General features: G+C 37.3%; 2 protein-coding genes across 15 annotated transcripts in view; one reads left to right on the top strand and one right to left on the bottom strand.

Annotated features, from left to right (window-relative positions):
• Positions 1-14,659, top strand: part of LOC138761141 (TRAF-type zinc finger domain-containing protein 1-like) — a 36,914-nt gene extending 22,255 nt beyond the window's left edge. For 4 of the 6 annotated variants that reach the window (XM_069932816.1, XM_069932815.1, XM_069932817.1 and 1 more), the window contains exons 7-13: positions 2,133-2,200; positions 3,792-4,049; positions 5,755-5,844; positions 6,769-6,895; positions 7,959-8,286; positions 10,766-10,841; positions 11,716-14,659. In XM_069932816.1, the coding sequence (XP_069788917.1) occupies positions 2,133-2,200; positions 3,792-4,049; positions 5,755-5,844; positions 6,769-6,895; positions 7,959-8,286; positions 10,766-10,841; positions 11,716-11,766 (998 nt within the window). In that variant the 3' untranslated portion in view covers positions 11,767-14,659. The remainder of the gene's footprint in view (positions 1-2,132; positions 2,201-3,791; positions 4,050-5,754; positions 5,845-6,768; positions 6,896-7,958; positions 8,287-10,765; positions 10,842-11,715) is intronic. The other 2 variants (XM_069932819.1, XM_069932820.1) reach the window with 2 other exon arrangements.
• A 309-nt stretch (positions 14,660-14,968) lies between these two features.
• Positions 14,969-22,544, bottom strand: part of LOC138761137 (probable E3 ubiquitin-protein ligase HECTD4) — a 322,279-nt gene continuing 314,703 nt past the window's right edge. For 8 of the 9 annotated variants that reach the window (XM_069932802.1, XM_069932800.1, XM_069932806.1 and 5 more), the window contains exons 75-76: positions 21,317-21,539; positions 14,969-18,596 (exon numbers count right to left, since the gene is read on the bottom strand). In XM_069932802.1, coding sequence (XP_069788903.1) covers positions 18,460-18,596; positions 21,317-21,539 — 360 coding nt within the window. In that variant the 3' untranslated portion in view covers positions 14,969-18,459. Of the gene's footprint in view, positions 18,597-21,316; positions 21,540-22,544 lie in introns of those variants that run through there. The other variant, XM_069932805.1, reaches the window with a different exon arrangement.

Consider the following 22,544-nt stretch of genomic DNA (forward strand, 5'->3'; position numbering starts at 1 on the left):
ATGGGAGCAATGCCGTGTATGGTCTGAGGTACTTGTTCATTGTAAAAGTTTGAAGGAGAAAGTTTTATCTAGTCTCCTGTATAGGTTTTTTTTCCCAAAGGTTACATTCTGTGGCTTCTCCCATTTTAAAATGAAGTTGAATTTTATAAAATAAAAGGTCATGAGCAATCTAGTTGAAAATAGTCTGGGATTTGTACTGGGAACTTTTGATTTTCAGGTTCTGCTGGTGCAGTATTCTGTTTAGTTGGACCATACTCTTCTGGATTTCTGTTTAGTTGGACCTTACTCTTCTGGATTTCTGTTTAGTGGGACCATACTCTTCTGGATTTCTGTTTAGTGGGACCATACTCTTCTGGATAAGCCAATGATATTAAAAAAGTCTTATTTCTAAACATCAGTTTTAATCAATTTTGGTCTCTGGCACTTAATAATGATAGCAAATTTATTTGGCTTTCGTCCCTTAATCGTGCATTTCAATTTGGCCTTTCCTAGGAAGTGACTTATTCATGCTGGTAAACAAGAAAATCTGCAAATGCTGGAGTCTAGTACAGTACACAAGTGCTGGAGAAATTCAGCAGGTCACGCATCATCGATAGAAAGTGAAAGGCAGTCGGTTTTGGGCCGTGCACAGAGTTGGGGTTTTAAAATTCGTGCTACTATGTCTCAGGCTGATGATGTCGTCGTGATGCCATCAGCCCGCCCCTAGCCAGCCTTTACAGTTGCAATTTTTTTGTCTATAAAAGGGCCTTTTGACTCCTGAAGAAGGCATCAGCCCTGAAACATTGACTGTATTTTACTTTCTATGGATGCTGCATGACCTGCTGAGTTTCTCCAGAACTTTAGTGTACTGCACTTATTTTTTGTTCCATGTTTGTTCTTAACCAACTAGTTTTGTGCATAGATATACTCTTTGATGTATGTGTTCACATTGGATTGACTCACTTCCAAACATTCTACATCAAGAAGTCTAGGTGGGGCATATTTAACCTAATTCAAAAGCAAGTTTGGAGTATCTAGAAATTGTGGTGAGCTGTCCTTGAAGTGGAAATATCGATTTTTTTTTAATTTTTTTTTTAATATAACCCTCCCCCACCTGTAATGAGTTCTAGCCTATTTCAAATTTACAGCATATGCAGTTTTGTTTTTACTCTTGTCGTTGGAGTCACTTTTGTTTTCTCAATTAAAACTTTTTTCTTTAATATGCAGTAAAGCTTCAGAAAGCACTATACCATTAATATCAATATTTGTTTTATTTGGCTTATAAAAAAAAAAGATCCAGAATATATTAAAAGGTCATTCTTTGCATTTTTACGTTAAGACAATCTATCAAACTATTTGTTCAAAGCTTCCCATCATAATTTGCCATTATATCCACCAATAGTAGCAAAGACTGAATTGAATAAAATGTTAATGTTTTATTCTCTTATTACTTCCTACAAATTCAATTAACCACAGCAGTCGCAAAAGCTTCAAGTTGACACTTTATATAAAAAAAAAATCAAATGACTCCTCACTGGGAAACAAATCCAGGGATGCCAAGCATCTTGACAGGCAACTTAAATTGTATCTTATTCTCACCATGTATACTCTGTGAGAGTTGCATGAACAGTCCCCAAAATTTCTCACTCTAAGCTTTCTCATACTGACTTGTGGCCTGCCAAACTGTTAGCTCAGCTGGGATTAGCAGACTTGTACCAGAACAATTTCTAATTTAGCCTGGTGCTATTATTATTGTATCAATTACTGTGGGTGATGGGGAAATTTGTTAACTTGCATTGATTGAGTCACTGTGGGAAATATTTGAGTTTCTACTTAATTAACTGTTAACAGTTTCATTCCCAGTATTACTGAAATTTCAGGAGTCTTGCAGTTCTATGTTTAAAGTTATATTTTTGCTCATTGCAAAAATGTGAATTGAACAGATTTAATCTTTGTTCAACTAATGACAGCATTAAACACCATCAATATGCCACTTTAAGTTGAAAAATGACTGCAGCCTTATGATGTGGATTGGAACTACAAAAGGGCTTAGTTGAGACCACGTATTGTGGTTTTTGTTTGAAAACTTCATTCTGTATCACAATTCTATTAATCACAAGAAAAAAGTAACTTTAACGGAACTTTCTTTTTAGATGTCACGATGTTGCCTTGTGAATTCTGTGCAGAACTTTTCCCTGAAGAAGAACTAATCCTTCATCAGGTACAATTTGGCCAATATGGCTTATTAGCCATGGATAGAACTTGGATTTTATTTCATACATGCCCATTATCACTTTTGATAGCAGTATTTTCCTATACCATTTTGCCTGTAATTTAAATATTCTCAAAGTTAAAACTTTCTAAAAAAAATAATTTGTATTGTTGCTCATCATATTTGGTTGAACTAATCTGTTCCATTCAGTTTATAGTCTTGGATTAGTGATACTGCATTTCCAGGCAGACAAATAAGTGAAAGGTAAAACTTTGAAACAAATGAATAATCAGAGGAGGAATATTTTACCTTTTTCCTTATTATGTGCATATCATTCCTAAATGGAAAAAAAGCATTACATAATCTTGAAAAAGAGATGAGATTTGCAGCGAAGTTATAGTAAAGTATGCTAATCTAGTGCGCTTAGGACCTTGGTGTCAAATTTTCCAGGGTAAGTTTCAAGGGAACATGGGAAATGCACCCTGATCACCTTCAGGAAGCAAGAGCCAAACCGAACCATCAAGATTTCTGAATAGTAGGACGTAGCTGATTATCAGGGTTTGGCTGTATTTCCTTCAAAAGCCAGCAGTCCTAAATACAAGATAATCTTGAACTCGGACAAAAGTTTTTTTTGCCTGGAGAATGTTGAATTCAACGATTAGTATGGGGAATTGATATAGATGCAGATGAGGAAGAAGAATGTTCAGATAGCATTAGATGTGAGAGGTAGGAGAGGACAGAGTGGAGGACCACTTTTGGCTTGAATTAGTTAGATTGAATGATGTGTTCCTGTTCTGTAGATCTGATGTAACAAAGATTTTGTGTATGTAGAATTAAAGATTTCATAATGTTTAATTACTAAGTGTTTCTAGGTATTCAAGCTTTTGTTTGTCACCTGACATCAGGTTATGGCAGAACAATTATAGTGTCAATGACGGGTTTGAATTCGGCGCAATCGATGAAGAGTTTGTACCTTCTTGTGTCTGTGTGGGTTATGTTACTGGTGTATTTAAGTGGCACGGGCTCTTGGGTTGGAAGGGCCAGTTATTGTGCTGTATCCTAAATTTAATAGAATAATGAAAAAAATAACAATGTGATCACTGAAAATATTTTTGAAAATAAACCAATGTTATGGTAGAATTGTGATTAATTTAGTGAACTAGAAATACAGAAGCTTGGGACATTAATTGAATGTTGTGTTTTTTCCAAAACTGAAAATAGATCAATCAAGGAGTGAAAATCTGGAAAAAAAAACCGCCTGCAAGTGAATAAAATGGGCCTGATTGCAAACATGCATTGCTAAAACAAGGCAAAACTTTTCCTTTTAAAAATGCTTGGACCCAAATCCAGAGCAGGCAGTTTGATTTATAAAAAAAAAAAATTAAAACTGCATCCTAAATAGCAGATCTCTAGAAGGTTAAGATGCTTATTAAAGCAAATCTACTGGATAGAAAATACTATCAATTAAACAGTTAAAGTAATGGGAGATGTATTCATTATACAGTAACCATTTTGTTTCCTTCAACTTGCCAGCCTTTCTTCTCTTCCTCTGCCCCCCTTTCTCTGCACTTTGAGAATTTATTATAATTGTCTTTTGTAGACTGGCTGTAATCCTGGAAGTGCCTTTGCATCTTTCAGTAAAAATACGACGCTTGTTCCACCACTGCCACTGCAAAGGGTCTCCATACCCAGGACAAGTGACATATTCTCCCAACATCACATGAATCCAGAATATTTTTCAGAAGATCTTTCGCTGCCATTATATGGACCTATTAGGGATTCAAGCCACGAAGATGTTATGATTCCTTGTGAGTTCTGTGGTATTGCGATGGAAGAAGATGTATTGTATCATCATCAGGTAAAAAAAAGTATTTCCAATTTATCAACCAGTTCCTAGTTAAACCATTGTGCTCCAAGAGCTTCTTGTGTCTAAAAGAGTTTCTTGATGAGAAAAGATTTGTTCACCTATGTGAGATTTTAATCTATTTGTAAAACCAGTGAGGGATTCCAATTCACCTGGTTTAAAAAAAAACGATGATACTTTTATAAAATTGACGATGGATTTTAGTTGGGCATATTTGGTAACAATAAAATTTTTGGGATAGGAGAAGAAAGTGAAGCACTCGGGGCAATTCGGGGTAGCCACGCAGAATGTGCAAATTCCACACAAACAGCACATGACTTGACAGTGCTACCTTCAATGCTACTGTGCTGTCTGTTAATATTTTCACTATTAATAGTTAACTGCTGTTGTTACAAGCCCAGAGGACTCCAAAACCCAGCAGCAATAGATATTCACAGAGACAAATGGTTACTTAAACAAAATTTGCTTTTAATATCTTTAAACATGAAAATAGAATCAAACTTTAACTTATCACTAATTGGCTTACTTAACCTAAGCACACATGTATGTAATGTGTGTGTAAGTTCAGAAAAGTTATTTGGTTCACAGTCACTTCTCATTTCTCCAAGTTCACTAGTTGCAAGCAATTCTTATACTGTCAGAATTTAACATTTATAAAGTTCACTAGGCTTTGGTGCTTGAAAGGTAAATGGTTACCGCTCAGGAAAGTTCTTGTCGGTTTTCAGAGAGAGATTTGTTGTACAATGGACACCCAGCCACTTCAGTGTCTTGCTGACAAAACTTTTACCGTCGGGGTTCTCCAGATGATGACCTCTTTCTTTCAGGTCACCACAGAGTGCCTTTTTGTTTCTCTTATTCCAAGTGAAACATCTCTCTCTGAGAAAGCCTGTTTGACTCTCTTTGCTTGCAAAACCACATGACCCTCTTAGAACAGCTCCAGACCATCTGTGGCTCCAACAAGATCTTTCATCGGTTGCCTTTTTGTAAACAACAAACCATTAGTGAAGTCTCTTGGGCACTTTCCAAAGCTCTTGCAAAGACTGTTGGCCCCGACGTGTTTAGCATGGGGCATAATTTTAAATAAGATCTGTTTTAATGTGTTTGTATGTGATCTACTCTAACAAACCTTTCCCAATTTATCTCCCAAAAACATATCTATATACTCTGTCACACTGTGTAGTTATTTATTATGCAATGAAAATTCTTATTACTTTGATTCACTGTTACCTCAGTGAATTTTAATTCAGTAATGTCTGCGATATTATTTATTCAGTAGAAAAATTGCTGTCCTGCAATGTATCCTTTATTTGGTGAGCTTCATGGCATATGAGTTCTTTTTTCTTTAACTGTTTGTAATTACATAGCAATAGGAATGTTGACTAGTTTCTCGGTTTAATTTTTTCCATCGTCAACTGTTTCACTCTGTAATTCATTGGGTAATTTATTTATGCTGCTGAAAATTTTGATCCTTTAGGTCACACATGTCAAACTCAGGGCCGCGGGCCAAATTTGGCCCGTGATATAATTATATTTGGCTGCAAGATCATCTCAAATATGTATTAGAGCTGGCCCGCTGGCCGCCGCGCCAGTATAGCGCATGCACAGCTAATACTACAAATCCCAGAATGCTTTGCAAATGCATTGGCGCCGGCCCGTCAGCCCACTAATCACCCCCACCTCCTCTCTTTACTTTCATTAGCATCTGTCACCTGTCGCCCAACTCGCATGTAATAAACCCCTTACGGAAAATGGCCGAATGAAAGACAGAAAACAGGACCTTTCAAGACAGGTGGGAGGCAAACTCTGACCCTAGAGTTTGATGAACTTGCATCCAAGAAGAGATGCCAAGTATCTGGTTTAGACCCAGGTGCAACAGAGTAAATCACAGTGTAGCAAGCTAAGCTTGGATTCATATTTTCTTTGGTTAACTTTGGACTGTTCATAGTTGAAAGATTGGATTTTCATTGAAGCAAGTTGTTATTTTTTTGACTTGTTGGCTTGTGTAAAAAAAAAACATTTAAAAGGAGCTTAAAGGCTATAGAGAAATATTATTTATTGAATATTTTATTTCTCATTTGTTAATGCTTCTTCTGGAAAGAGTTTAACCAAAACTATTATTAAACATTTATTTTAATAAGAAAAAGTTTAACATTACATATGTTGAAAGAAGAGAAAACATGCAGATGTTGTTGAAAATTCTCAATAAATATTTAGTTTGGATCTTAGTCCAAGTTTTTAATTTTGGCCCTCTGTGAATTTGAGTTTGACACCCCTGCTTTGGGTCTTCTTGCCCTGTTAACAGCTGGAGGTTGATATTTAATGATGTCTGCTGATCTTCAGAAACTCCTCTTAGAATTTCCATCAATAATTCATTGCACTATATTCGGCTGATGTGTAGCATTGATTATGGGTGATCTTTCTGAGCTATTAAATTGCTAAATGGAGTCTTCATGATTGACACCTAGCTCTTAAGCAACACTTGGATTAACTTTCATGATATTGTGAGAGGATATTTAGATGGTAATTGCCAAATAAAGCTTCAGTACATTTGGATACAAGAGATATGATGCCACAATAAAACAAACTTAACCGGTAACTTGTAAACAATGTGAGAACATTAGTAGTTGAGGCAGAAATAATTTGGGAATGTGAAATAAATAACCAAACATGCTAGGAATTTTGCAGAATTTCATGTTCCTTTTCCTGTAAAAAGGATCAATGTGATTTGCGACCACCAACGGCAAGACCAACTGACCAAGAAACCAATCAACCATTCCCAATTACTAAGACAGAGTCAAGAGAGATTCTTGATGTGCCCATTCGGCGACAGAGACACCAAGGTAAGTGCCAGAGGTTATCGGCAGTTTATTTTGCATTGAGTAATGGCTGCAGTTTTACTTGAACAAATGGAATGAACAGCAGTTTTGGTTGAAGATGGCTTCCGGGATGTAAATTTGAGAGGGAAAAATGTATTTATTTTTTTTGTTCTATAGCTCCTGACCACAGAATCACCTTCAGACTGATTCATAGGACGGGGGGAATTGATCTATGACAAGAGGTTAAGTAGATTGGGCCCATGCTTATAGAATTGAGAGAAATGAGGGATGATATTGAAATGTACACATTTCTTCCTGGAGAGTCTGATACCAGGGGCCATAGTCTCAGAATAAGAGTTCAAGCATTCAGGATATGGATGTTTCATCCAGAGGGTCACCTCTTGAGTATATTTGAGATGAAATTGATTTGGGCATTATGGGGTTAAATATGTAAAACAGCGGAAGAACTGAATGGCCTACTCCTATTTCTATTATATTTTTCTGTTATCCTGTGAAAATATGTTGTATTACAGTTCTATAGTATCAAATGAAAAGTTATTCATCATCTACATTGTTTAATAGTTGAAATCTGGATGCCATTGATGTACGGTGGTTAGTAAAGTCTTACTTACTGAAGGAGGTATGTGAGTGGGGGAAAAAAAGCTCGACAACAACTGGCCTAAATCTATATACAGAAATTGGAGGCAGGAAATGCAGCTGCTTTTTTCTGGCCTTTGCTTTACATTTATTACCTAACTTAGGATGCTGATCTCAGTGGCTTTCTTGTTAAATTGCAACCTGCCAACTCTATAAATGCTAAGGATTGAATTGAGGATTTAATAATAATGGGGAACTATCCTGGAAAATGCATAGATTCAATCGCTGAGGAAACTTGAACTTGATGTGTTTCTTGGCCTTTGTAAAATGTTTGTCCAGGGTGCCAGTTTAAATTTTAAGTAGATAAATAGTAAAAAGTTTGTTGTCGGGTTGATTTAATGTTTCATGTTCTATCATTTAACACCTTGTGTACTGTAGTTAGTAAGAATAATTTGCATTGGTCTTCATGGTGCATGTTCTGTTAATGCAGGAGATGTTGAACCTAACTACTTTGCTTATATGGATGACATCGTCCAGCCAAGACCAGCAATTAGAAATTCACTGAGAACAAAGCCAACGGGAGCTACAGCAACATTCAGACAGGAGAGTGCGTCCCAAAAATCATTAACAAGCCAAGATACAGAGACTGTTGCTCCAAACAGTAGAATGGTCAAGATTCCCAACAGAGAAACTTCTGAACTGAGGAGGCGGGTCCGAAAACCTTTGGAATTATCAGGGATTGACCCTCGTCCAATTGTTCATATTTCTCCAGAAAGTTACAAGTCAACTTTTCACTATACACATGCTGCAAGACCCAGGTGAAGTGTGTTGAATATTAGTGAAAAGTAAATGGGCATTTAGACTGCTTTAAGCAACCTCCTGTTAAAACTTAGGTTAGACATCTTGTACAAAAATGACTCGTTTCTAGTTTGACATGCATAGTTTGAGTTACAGGAATGCCAGAAAAGTATGATTTAAAGTGTCTTCCTGATTTGGTGGCCTATCGTCACTGAACCTTCCTTTGGAAACCTGAGCCATATTGACAAACAAACCCTGTTCCTGATTATTAACACCTAATCTTCTGCACTGAAAAGTGCATGTGTCCTGATTAACTGAGGACATGATCTGATTCTGTGATGCTTGTCAGTGTGAAATTGTGTCAACATTGATAACACCCATAAAAAATTATATTGATTGCCCTCAACCCTAAGGAGTAAATGGCTATCACATAGCAAGCATTCAAGTTCATTTTCACACAAGTGTAAAAAAAAATGTGTTCAGGTTCCTAATAGTTGAGAAGATTGTGGATAAATGAATATGCTGTGTGATTGTGTTTAGGCTCATGTTCTTTCATCTCTGTAGCCCAAATTTGAATCTAACCTTGATTAATAAGTATATGGAGATATGGAAATATGTAGGTAGATCATTCCAATGGATATTAATAAATTTACTTTTGTATCCTATGTGGAAATTTTGAGATGATAGAACTTGAACATTTAGATTCTAAATGTTCAAATTTTAGAACTTACACAATGTAGTAAAAGGATTGAGCAATTGTAATTTTATGTCGAGGTGTGATCACATGATTAAAAAAAAACTTTGCAGTGCCCTCTGATTCTAATCTTGCTGGATGAGCAGAATTGTTACTGGGAACAATTTTGTGCACACTTTTGTGGAAGAGAGTCCTAGGAGTACAGACGCACATTTGTCTGAAAATATCGGGTAGGCAGGGAGGTGAAGATGACATGCTTGCTTGATTTCATTAACTATTGAACACAAAAATTGGCATGTCATAATACAACTGTAGAAGGCACATTGAAAGTAGACTTAGACGTGATTGTGGACTTCAGGAGGAAGTCGGGAAAAATGACCCAGTCCTCATTGAGGGCTCAGTAGTGGAAAGGGTCAATTCAAATTCCTGGGTGTCAAGATCTCCATGTTGATGCAATCATGAAGAAGGCTCGCCAGTGGCTATACTTTGTGAGGTGTTTGAGATTTGTCATGTTACCAAAGACTCTCCGACTTCTACAGGAGTATCACTGAGACCATTCTGGCTGGTTGCGTTACTGCCTGATATGGAGGCGTCAACTCTCAGGACAAGAATAAACTCCAAAGAGTTAACTCAGCCTGCTACATCACAGACACCATGCCACTCCATCGAGGACATCTATAAGAGGCGGCATCTTAAAAAGAGCAGCCTCTATCCTCAAAAACCTCCCCCTCTACCCAGGCCATGCCCTCTTCACTCTGCTACCATAGGGGAAAAAGGTACAGGAGCCTAAAGACGGGCACTCAGCAGCACAGGGACAGCTTCTTCCCTGCTGCCATCAAATTCCTGAATAACCCAAAGACACTGAGTTTTTTTGTGCACTATTTAAAAAAAAATATTGTGTAAGGTGGTGTACAGGCATTTCTCGACTTGCCACTGTAATTGGGACTGAAAGATCGGTTGTATCTCGAAATGGATGCAAGTCAGAATTTTGCCCATGTGTGTAGAGAACTGAAGTCTTAAACATTTTCAATCAAATGTTGTATTTGACAATCTATTACAGGGATAAAGGGCATGTAAGAGTCAAAATGTGTGTACTTGTTAGTCGGCATCCTGGGATCCATCAGCTGGGCGCAACCATCTTGATTCCTGCTCGGATGTGTGAGTCTTCTGTTGGCACGTGCATGAGAGTTAAGTGCCCTGATGATGGTGAATTTGCACCCTTAACTCTCACTCATCCGCCAATCAAGCTCCTATACATGAATCCACCGCGCACACGCATAGGAATTAAGATGGTCGCGCCCAGCCTATGGGTCCCTGGATGCCAACTATCAAGTACGCACATTTTGGCTCTTGCATGCCTATATTCCTGCTATAGTTTGTTAAATATAACATTTGCACGGTTTACATTGTATTTTTCTTAGATTTAAAAAAAAATTGATTGTATGTGCGATGGACACAAGTCGTATAGCCCTCAAGTCAAGGAGTACTTGTATATGAATGTTTGTCCTAAGATTAGTGCCACAAAAGACTGAATTTTGTGAGTTGTTCATGACAATAAATTCTTGAGATTTAAGAGGGGTCTAAAGACTTGCAGGTGATGGACCGCATCTGGAACAAGCTACCACAGGAAGCTATAGAAGTGGAAACAATTGTGACAGTCCAAAGACATTTGGGCAGATGTATGAATAGAGTTGAAGCAGATGAACCAAATGATAACTTGATTGGCATGGACAAGTTTGGCTGAAATCCCTATTCCATGCTCTTACTCTTGGTGTCTCTGTGTAAGGCCTTTGTTTATCTTTCAGTATGACAACAGAAGGATCTAGGATTTCAAGGAATGCAATTCTTCCTGCTTCCAGGAGCAGAGTTCCAGGAATTAAGGCAAGAAATATTTACATTTCTAATTAAAGTTGGATATAAAATATAGTTAAAATTAAATTTAATACTATTGACAGCAGTTTTAAAAAAAATGACTTATTTTCTGCATTTCAAATCACAATCTTAATCCATAGAGGAATTGGGCACCAACAAATCCTAGAAATGCCAAAGTTGTCTGAGAACATTGCAATCTTTTTGGAGAATGTGTTAAATGCGGCGAGAGACAGAATGACAGAGAGAAAGAAAGGAAAAAAAAGAGAACGTGTTAAATGCCAATGAGCACTCAGCTGCTTATTACATACAGTTCTGGTCTCCAAATTACAGTAATGATATAACTTCAGAAGAAATTTAGGAGGACATTACCAGGATCCAAAATTGTGTCAAGGAGAGAAGATTGAATAAGATCAGACTATTGAGGCGATAATTAATTTAGGTGGATGGTAGGGCTTCGTTACAATAAATAGGGAAAGTTGTTTCTCTTGGCATAAGAAATTTTTTTAAAAAACAGGACTTAGAGGAGAAAGAAAAACTTGTTCATTTTGAGAGTGGTAGGGGTTTGGTTCTCACTGCCTGAAACTTGGATATGCACGTGAAGAGTTGTGACCTGCAGGGTTACACCCATTGTGCTGGAAAGCTGTGGTCAGGCTGGGTAGCTCTCTTTTGACAGACATTGTAGGTCAAATGACCTCTTGCATGATGAATTTCTTGTACTTCTATTCAGTGTGTTTAAAGCAAAGATGTTTGGATTGTGGAAATCTGGAATTAAAAAGCAGACCATGCTGGAAATGTTCAGTAGGTCAGGCAGAGTTTGTGGAGGAGGACATATTGATTTGATAACCTTGCATCAAAACTCAGGATGTTTCTTTCTTCATTGCAGCAGAATTTACCGAAAACTAGGCCAGAAAATGCTGGAAAAGAAGAGGAGTAACACAATTGGACAACTCTACATTTCAATGCTATCCTACTTCTAAATTATCATTAATCCTTTACTCAGGACTTTTCTTTCCTTCCTATGCAATGAAAATATTTATCTGATTGTTTTATCTCCTTTAACTGGGTTTTCATTGATTTTTTTTGTGTGCAACATGACATGTTTTTGTGAGCTCACTGTTGAGCCATACAAATGTAGGTTAAAATGGAAAGTGCTGGAAATGTAACATCCATGGAGGGAGTATATCAGGTTAGAACTGCAAGGCTAGCAATAAAACAAGTTAGTCGGATGTAGAGGAACTGGGAAAGTCTGTGATGGAGTGGAAGACATTGAATGGGAAAAGAAGGGTCTGAAGAAGTGGGAATAACTATTATCCGACATTAGTGAACAAGTCTAGAATGCTGTAACTTGCCGACTTATTTCTGTGCACTGAATGCTCTTGTGTCAGTGAGCCTCAGTTTGGGGAAGAAAATCTCTACTGCTTATTTGGCACACCTTTCCATTTTGACAATTATTCCATGGATGTGGTTTTAAGTGATCAAAACAATAAAAAAAGGACTAGTGAAAAGTTCAACAATCAGGAACATCCCAAGATCCTGCTTTTTTGGATTCATGTGCATGCAATTATATGATAGTTGACTATTTTGGGAAGAGCGTGTATTTAATCCTCTTTGCAATGTCATTTTTTTCACGCTCTGCTTTTATCTTTTGTGAATTGTGCTCGATTTCTGCAGACTTTGCAATCTGTTCTGCATTGCATCTCGTCAACATTTATTCAAAGCTACAGCCATTTTCATACTATGCATTGATCACCACAGATTTATCAAAAAACCCTTAATATTGTAATGTAGAAGCTTTGTGAAATTTGTAGATCCAGCAGTCATGTTTCTAAAATGCCAGTTGTTTTGGAATTAAGCTTGCACAGGTTGCATTTTAAAAAAAAACATGGGGTAACTTAGAAATACATTTTAAACATTTTGAAATTATTTAGAAAATGATTGGGGGTTAGAATTTGGAACTTTCTATTATGGCTGTTATTGCTGGAAGGAACTGATGTATTTGAAAGTTTAATAGTAGCAATTAGATGGTTAAAAGCAAATCTACACAATCCACTACTTCCTCTTTAGTCTTGCTTGGCCTGGGAACTGATAATTACGTTGAAAATGTATTCTTGCAGGATAGATTGAGGGGTGTGTGGGGTAGAATAAGAGTAATGGAAGACCTAAAGGTTAGTATTTTAAGTGATAGCAAATAAGTTTCAAAATTTCTAAAAGTGGGGGAAAAAAGCAGGCATAACAGAGGTGCTGATTGGGAAATGTAGGGGTAGAGAAAGAAAGTGAGTTAACCAAGTTCATCCTAGTTATTTGCAGGTTTGGATGGGGTTGAGGAAGGAGAAAATTTTAAGATCTGAATTTTATCCTCATCTGTGCTGGAAATATACTTGCCATTTGAAGTTTTAAAAAAAATGAAGTCCAATGGGCACGCATAATTTTAACATTGAAAGTTTAGATTTTATCAGTAGAAATGGATGACTTGTAACAAGTTTGTGGTTGTACTGTAGAACTGCTGCTTTGAATATAGTGTAAGCATGTGTCTGCTACAACCTGCTAAATTATTTAGTTTACCATTTTGTTTTTTCAGGACATTCCTTTTGCTTTCCCCAACAATAATTCCATGTAAGTGACTGGTAACCATTCTTGGAATGAGCAGGAGAGAGATTTGTAAGCTCTTTTTGTATTGAACTAGGAGATGATTTGATTCGGTCATTAGAAGTGGAAGCTTTGCTTTGGAATTTGGTCTTCCTATTTATTCCATAATGGGAAAATTGAAGGAATTTTAAAACTTTGTATATAATCCAGTGGTTAAATGTTAATTCCTAATTTCCAAAATACATGCTTAAAACTATGTACTCACTTCAAAATGCAAGGTGTAGCCCAAGCTAGATATCACATGCTTCCACTTTGCCACCTCCTGCTTGACCATGTTTATATCACGGAAAGTCGGTCAAAATTGTTGTTGCTTTTAAATAGACTATAATCTTGTTATAGTCAGACTGGTCAATTGTGTCCTCCAGACTGCCAATTTATGCTATTCTCACCACCACCTGGCAGTGATTTTTTTTTTGTCTCACAGGTTGCCATAAATACATAGAACAACAATTGTAGTTTATTTTGCCTTCCTGAAGAGATGTACCTCACACTATTACTTCTTGTGCCTACCAGTTCATGAAGCAACTTTTTTATATCCATAGATTCATTTGTGAAAGCAATATGCTGTACAAAAATCTTTTTTCTCCCCCCTCCCTGTTTTTTTAAAAATTCCATAGGTAGAATGAAAGATTATCCATGTTATGATGTGGAATTTTGAAATAGTGAATTCTCCAAAAGAGTTCAACTAATTGGAAGGGAAGATCTTAGTGCAGATTTTTAATTTCCTGAATATTTTAAGATTAAGGAACTATTAGTTGGGATGATAAACCAAGCTGTGTATGTGGAATGAAATAGAATACACATACCAATGATTCCTGAATTGAGGGTAGAGGAATTCACAAGGCTGATTGCTGCACTGTTTGAAAGAGTCTTGAGAACTTTGTCATTGTTAAATTACCTCATGGCAGATTTTTTTGAACTTCACCAGCACTTTGATCTTTACCACTAACATTTATCCCTCCCAATTGCTGCTTTAAAACCTGAAACATACTCTTTTACCTTAGTGTAGGTATATTTGGCAGAACAGTGCACAATCTCACTGCAGTGTGGACTGAGCTTAAAAACAAACTATCCTTTAAATAGAGATTCTCATGCTATTGTAGTTTTTTAATCAACAGTACTTTTAATTTAGACAACTGTAAATGTATTTATTTACAGTATAATAAATGGTTGTGCTGAGACTTGCTTTGGTGAAATTTGTTGGATGAAAATGTACAATTAAGTGATTTTTTTTGCTTCACAGTCTACAGAATCTCTAATTTAATGCTAGTGAAAATTTGGTCATAACAGTGCAGCTATAAATATATTTTTCTAACCTTGAGACTTGACTTTCCCCCTCACAGTGTGTCCAAGCCTCTCTGACTCTTGCCATTCAAAATGTTTCCAAAAATACCTTAGAACCAAGGAACTCCATTTTCTTTAACACATGTTATGGACCTACTGTTAGTTTCCTTTTCCATGAAACAAATGTATGTACTGACCATGTTAGATTTCCCCACATGCACTCCTTTTTATTAACACTAATCACTTAAACCTTTCCTTGCATGACACTTCAGAACAAAATCTGTTTCAGCTTTTTAATATGAATGTAATTTTCATTCATACATCACTGCTTTAAGTACCACTGTAGACAAGATCAACATTGCAGATGATTTTAAGATGCATTCATAAATAATTGCAATAAATATACATCAAAGACTGTACAGAGCACATTAACACCTGTATGTTGATATGTCCTTAAAAATTAAACTTTATCTGGATGCTCTCAGTAAAATGGAGCAGTTGTAGCAGCAGATTATTACCACAGCCAGCACATCACTCTAACAGGGTAGGGATAACGAGCCAGACCCACACAAGTGAGAGTATTTTGTTTAAAACCAAGGGCAATGAGTGTTCAAGCAACAGTAAAATATATAGCTGTTGCTTGAACTCCATGAAAGTAGAAAACAAAAGATAGGAATGAGTAATCTCCTAATATTTTGCAGGAAGAATTCCATTTTTACTTCATCGAGCCTATCAAATGTCTTTAATATCATTTCATTTAGGGTAGGGGTGCAAGTCTTAAAGCACAGTACTGGTAACCAAAACAATTTGATTGCCCAATCAGTTCAATTTTTGTTTTATAGTTGACATTCATCAACCAGTCTGGTGGATACTCTGCATTTCACAGTAATCTAGTGCCAGAATTTGTACTGTGTATAATTTGCTATAAAAACACTCAAGCTAAGCGCCAACACTTGTGGTGGATCTCTACACTTTGCCAAACAACTATAATTACACAAAACCTTCATTCACTCAGCTATTAAACAAGGCCCTCTTCTATACTTGCAGGCCATCTGACCATTGCACAGCAAGATGATATGCACTTTACATCCTATTATAAATTACATTACACTATGAATCCAGAAGGCTGCATATTCTCATTTATGAACATCCTGCACTTCAAAGAGCTGAAATAAAATTCAGCAACATTTGCACATTCACAACCCATGAGAGATCTTCCTCTCTTGCCCCAGTGCTTGATGGCTACTACCAACAACTTGTGTGATTTCCATCCTAATTCCATAGAAGTGTTTTTTTATTAAATCCAGAATTGTTTTAAAGGTAGTTTTACTTCAAATTTTATAAACAACCTTTTATAAATGTAACAGGTTTGTAAGTATTGCATCAAAACATGTCTATCAACCCCATTTTCAGAGTTCAATTTTTATATAAACAAAATAGGGTGAGCCAACTATAACAAGGAATGTTAGGTCTATGAGCCAGGATAGATTTAGATTTAAAATAATGCATGTAAGGTTACACAAAAACTTTTCTCATAACTCATACCACCTTTAAAAAAGGCTGCGCTAGGTCATGGTCTACTTTCCAGGTCTCATTTTGCTAGTCAACCCCAAGGTCTGACGACTGGGGTCAATTTGTGATGTTCAATAAGACTATTAATGCAAAATCAATACTGTATCAAGCAGCCATGGATTTAAAACCATAGCATTTGGGGTAGAAAAAAGTTACATTTCTCAGATTATAAAAATGAAATTTAATTAGCCGTCGCTCTCACATGCATCACACCGCCAAATTCAATGTTAACATATAGGACCATCTCTAATCTGAGAAAACATTTAGAAATTCAAAGTATTCTAATCCAGAACCAAAATTATGACCTCCATAGAATCCATTCTCCTTGTGTATTTAATAACACCATCTCTTCTTTCAAGGTCAGCAGTAAATTATTAGAAATTCAGAGGGGTGTATCTTTCAAGCCTGGTTACCATCATCTTTAATTCTTGGTCTTTGCAGATGACATACCTTTTCTGATTCTTCTAGTTCCAGCTGATGTGTTTTCTATCTTCCCCTCTGCCCCCCCCCCCAAAAAAAAACTCCTTTCCAAACTGCAAATATAACTAATCTGCAAATTAAGAGAATGAAAGTATTGGGAATGATGAACAACAAGACCAGTGCAATGTATCCTACAACAACTGGAACCTAAGGTAACATTTGCAATACAGTAAACCAAGCTACTGCTCAATGGGTTCTTAAACTTTCATGCATAATTATTAAACAGTATAAAACATTATTTCAAAATGGCCACAAAATAAAACTTGGAGCCTTATTGAGTTGTAGTGAATCAGGATAAAATTGAAGATTGGAAATGTGTGTACTGGACTGTATGCAGCTCACGGTATTTTCAAAGCAGAGCTACAGTTATCGTTAATCGGAGTTCGTGCTGCTGCCTGGGGTATGGCTTAAACAAAAAAATTCAAAGTTAACAAAGCAACTAGACATAATTTAAGGTTTACAATGCATGCTGCAATCCGCTGTGATGCAAGGCCGCTTCAACAATGCCAAAGAGGGGTGAAAACAAAATCCTAGGTCCCACAAAGCTTGGGTGTCTGTTAATGTGACAGAGCCCCAGGAGGCAACAGTATGCTTTTCTATTCAGCTAATGAGGGTATATAATTGAAAAGAAAGAGATATACATAGCTGGTGAACGGAATCCACCAATTGTAGCACAATAACCAACCGCTCGATACAAAATTACATTTTTTCTACTCCAAACCTTGTTCTGCTGACTTGATCCAGGTCAGGCTGTTCATAAGGAGAAAATAAGCATCCAATAAATTCTTCTAACCCAGCTCTAATTCAAGGTTCTTAGTTCCACTTCAGGCTACATTAAGACAATTGAAAATGGGTAACGTAGCAATAAATAAATGTTTGCACCCATAGATACTTTTAGTGAGAGAATGCAGCAAAATGAGACAAGATAGTTGAGAGATAAAGTTTGGTCATGTGCTGATCCAATAGACAAGTAGTACACACTGAATTTGGATGATGGGAAGAAGAAAAGGCAAAGCAACCAGGATCACATGATTCATACATATCCACTCAGAACTAAAATGTTTCATTGCAGGTAGGTAGAGGTAAGCCTTCCTGTACACTGATCACAACGTATTAACATTGGAGCATTCCAATTCTCTAGTTCACTACTGTGCATTAGATTCATTTGACAGTTTTGAAGCCAAACTATATGAACGTGGACATCTTGTGTACTTTACACAATGAAAAGTGATAACTTTTTCCCCCAAAATGACAAAGAATAAAATTCTGCTCCAAAGTTAAGATCACGAGTATAAAACAATTATCCTGCAATCAACTAAGATCCTGTCTGAGCACGTGCATTTTAAAGTTATGGTAACATACACTACTGTTGTGGTGAAAGCACCATACACTCTTGGAATAGCTGCTTAACAAGACAGCAACACACCATTTTTAGTCCATCAATAGAAATGGAAATTTACAAAAAGAAAGTTTGCATCAGTGTGGAAGCATTTTGCTCGTATGTTCAGGATGAACTGCTGACCACAGCTTGGAATCCATTTGTACTTCCACCCCAATTCCTTTTCTTTCTTAAAAGCAAGGTTAAGGAGATCTTGGGCATCACCATGTGTTGTAAAAGGATTTGGGCACACTAGATGCGATCTGTTCAGCCGCTGAGAGGGTCTTCTCGGTAGTGGATGGCATAACGGAGCTTTTCTAGCATTATATCGAGTGAAGAATACTGAGGAAGTTTGATCATAAACATACAGGTTTCCACCCGAATGTATCGAGAATCCGGAGAACCTAAGCATCAATGTGCACAAGAAAAACAAAAACAGACAAGTTACACGGGTCACTGCCAACCAAATTTCCTGTTAACATGTTATACACCCAACTCTGTAATTGGATCATAGATTTCCAGACCACAATCAGTGAAGATGGGTAGGAACTTCTCCACAATCTCCATCAGTACCAGAGTACAACAGAGCTGCATTCTTTGGTCCCTGCTCTACTCACTTTACATCTTTGTGTGGCTCAGTACGTGAATAACACCATCTACAAATTTGCCAACGATACCATAGTAGTGGGTTGTATAAAGGAAAGGGATGAGTCAGCATACAGGAGGGAGACTGAAAACTTGGCTGAATGGTGCCCCACCACCAACTTTGCACTCAGTGTCACCAAAAATAAGGAGTTGATTGTTTATTTCAGGAAAGCCAGTGATCATTGGGGGAATTAGAGGTGGAGAGGGTGAGCAAATTTAAGTTCTTATCTCAGAGGATTTTTCCCTGGATCAATGGCGTCAGTGCCTCTACTTCCTCAGGAGTTTGTGGAGGTTTGGTATGATATCAGAAACACTGGCAAATTTCTACAGAGGTATGGTGGAGAGTGTGCATTACAGTCTGTAATGGAATCATCAATATCTCTGAGCGTAAAGCTGAATGGCCTGTTTCTATGCTGGGCAACTTTGACTCCCAGTATTTGCTCAAAGAACGTAAATGTCCCATTTGCCAAGGTGAGTTATGAATTCATGTGTTTAGGTTCTCAACCTTTTTCTTTCCATTCACATGTCACTTTAAGTAATCCCTATGCTATAAGTACTCTGTGATTAGTACGGGATTGCTTAAGGTAGTATGTCAGTGGAAAGGTAAGGTTGAGAATCACTGCTCTAGACCCAATTGTTACTGAAATATTTTGCTCGAGAAAAATTGTCATTGGCCCATTTCCTCTGGAGTTATGAAACCGTGCACATAACGAGTCAATTAGGTATGATTAAAAGAGTGGTTTTCAAACTTTTTCTTTCCACCCACATACCACCTTAAGCAATCCCTTAATAATCACAGAGCACCTATGGCATAGGGAATACTTAAAATGGTATGTGAGTGGAAAGAAAAAGGTTGAGAACCATAGCTAGGTCACTAGTGGAGACCTTTACACAATGTACAGATTGATTTTCACCAATGTCTTGCTGATCGTGGAGTCATTTCATTCTTGTGTATGATTCTACAGTCAGCAATATGCAAGTCTAGAAGACCCCTCAAAGTATGTTGGTAAGTTTCTCTCCGAGCTAGAAGTGCCGTTGGTTAATTCTGGCATCTTGATGGATTCAGGGGTTATTTGCTGAGCCTTTGATGGCACAGATTTAGGTCTAGCTAATGGTGAAATCCCCATGCATGATTCTTATAAGAATGCATTTTCTTCTCAAATCTCCTTTTTGGTTCGTTTACGACATACAGCTTGTAAAGTGAATAGCCAGTCTTCTGCTAACAAAGTATCCCTGAAACCTATTGCTAGAAGGTAGATTATAATTTTTTCAGCTTCTTTGTTAGGGGTGGGAAACATCTTTTCCTCTGTTCAACAATTTTCAAGTTCTGGTCTAAAATAAGCAATCCCTGGACGCGAACAAGAGCTAAAACTGGTATACTCTTAACAATTTACTACACTAGAGGCAGCTGTACCACCTTTCCCAGTTCAATGTAAGATCAATCCAGCTGGACAACTCTCCTGCCATTTCCCCATATACTTGTAAAATCATTCCTATTAAACATTTTCCCAGTTCATCTTTGAATATGACAGACAAATCTGTCTTCACAATTATCTCTGTCAGCTCCTTTGGTTATCTCACCATGGTAGGTATGATATTCCAGACACTGATCGTTCACTCCTTTCTCAGAACCAAGTCCATCAATGCCATTCTCCTCATTGGGTCAGTTCCTTAGTGTCAAGAGAAGATTTTTCAAACTTGTCTAAAATTCTTTCCTGTCTTTGTCCCTCATCTAGTTGTTAGCTCAGTTATATTTGGATGATTAGAAGCCCCAGTTATCACTGCCATCTGTTTTTATGAACATCACCATAATTCCCTGCAATTTGCTCCTCTTGTCTCATCCGACTGTGCTAATCTACAAAATAGAGATATAACTTCATTTCTAATTTTTTTTAACTTCTTTAATCATTTTAGGAAATACTCACTTTAGTATCTGCAATAGTCTTGTTTAATCATTGCTCCAATCACCTTTAACTTTCTTTCCTGAACATTACGCGTGCAGGAATATTTAAAACTCATTCTTGCTTATTTTTAGTTATACCTGTAATTCTCTGACATTGTAAATCCAATAGGTGAATTGGACTTACAGATCACTGATCACCAAACAAGTTTAATATTTGTTTACCCACATCTAAACCATTTAATCGCAATCCAACACCACAAAAGTGACTCCACTATTGCATTGTTTTTGTACTAGGATAACAGAATATTTATTAATTATCTATCTTTAACATTGATTGTCTCTTTAATTCAAAATATATAATTTGCAGTTTCTGTTAAACAAAGTACCTGTTAGGCTGCAGCAAGAATTTTGGTGCAGATGTACATTGTACAATGTATATGATAATAAACTCATCATTATCATCTTAGATCTTGTGCTACCCATTCCTAAAATGGAAGGTTTCCAATTCATAAGCAACTAACATTGCAAAATTCGTCAAGCTCTCATCAGAATGATATATAGAATCCTTCAGATTACCTGCAGCTCCATCAGGAGGAGCAATCTTCATAGGATATGGTGGAACATGGGCAGTATCTGGACCTCCATCTTTACACGGACAAGTAAAAGGTATTCGTTCCTGGTTACAAGCAAACTTGACGAACTTGCAGAGTTCCTCCTGTGTAAACATTTCCAGGGCTGTCCAGAAGAATTCAATATGCTGATCAGTCTCCATCAGACCCACTTGGTACATGGTATGTGCCTGGGAAGTGGAAGAGAAAAAAATAAAAGGAACAGATAAATTAACAATCATCATCCAGTCTCTCAAACAGGGCAATTTATGGTGGCCAAAAAATAAATAGTCCCAAAGAAAATAAAAATAGAAATACTTTAGCATCTGCAAGGCACTTTCTCCCCAGGGGTTTGGACTTGCACTTTGTACTTAATGGGTAATGTGCTTTAAATTCCAAATATTTCATTTTTAAAAAAACTATATTATAAGACATTTTCAACTGTTGTAAATGTTAGCAGTGGCTTGGCATTTGACTATTGAAAAGCCAGAAGGAAACCTCAGAACAAATATTTGTTCATTGAGATCAGTTGGTTGAGAGCTATCAAGCTTTGCCATCAGTAAAACATGAAAAGTCTGCAGTCACAGTGATTGAAGTAAAAACACAATGGTGGGGTAACTCATTAGGTCAAACAACGAATATTATGCAGCAAAGCCATGAAAGACCTCAACAATGAAGACGCTGTTTACATCCGGTACCGCACGGATGGCAGTCTCTTCATCTGAGGCGCCTGAAAGCTCACACCAAGACACAAGAGCAACTTGTCCGTGAACTACTCTTTGCAGACGATGCCGCTTTAGTTGCCCATTCAGAGCCAGCTCTTCAGTGCTTGACGTCCTGTTCTGCGGAAACTGCCAAAATGTTTGGCCTGGAAGTCAGCCTGAAGAAAACTGAGGTCCTCCATCAGCCAGCTCCCCACCATGACTACCAGCCCCCCCACATCTCCATCGGGCACACAAAACTCAAAACGGTCAACCAGTTTACCTATCTCGGCTGCACCATTTCATCGGATGCAAGGATCGACAACGAGATAGACAACAGACTCGCCAAGCAAATAGCGCCTTTGGAAGACTACACAAAAGAATCTGGAAAAACAACCAACTGAAAAACCTCACAAAGATAAGCGTATACAGAGCCGTTGTCATACCCACACTCCTGTTCGGCTCCGAATCATGGGTCCTCTACCGGCATCACCT

This window comes from Narcine bancroftii, chromosome 4 (genome assembly GCF_036971445.1).
Source record: "Narcine bancroftii isolate sNarBan1 chromosome 4, sNarBan1.hap1, whole genome shotgun sequence".
NCBI lineage: Eukaryota > Metazoa > Chordata > Chondrichthyes > Torpediniformes > Narcinidae > Narcine > Narcine bancroftii.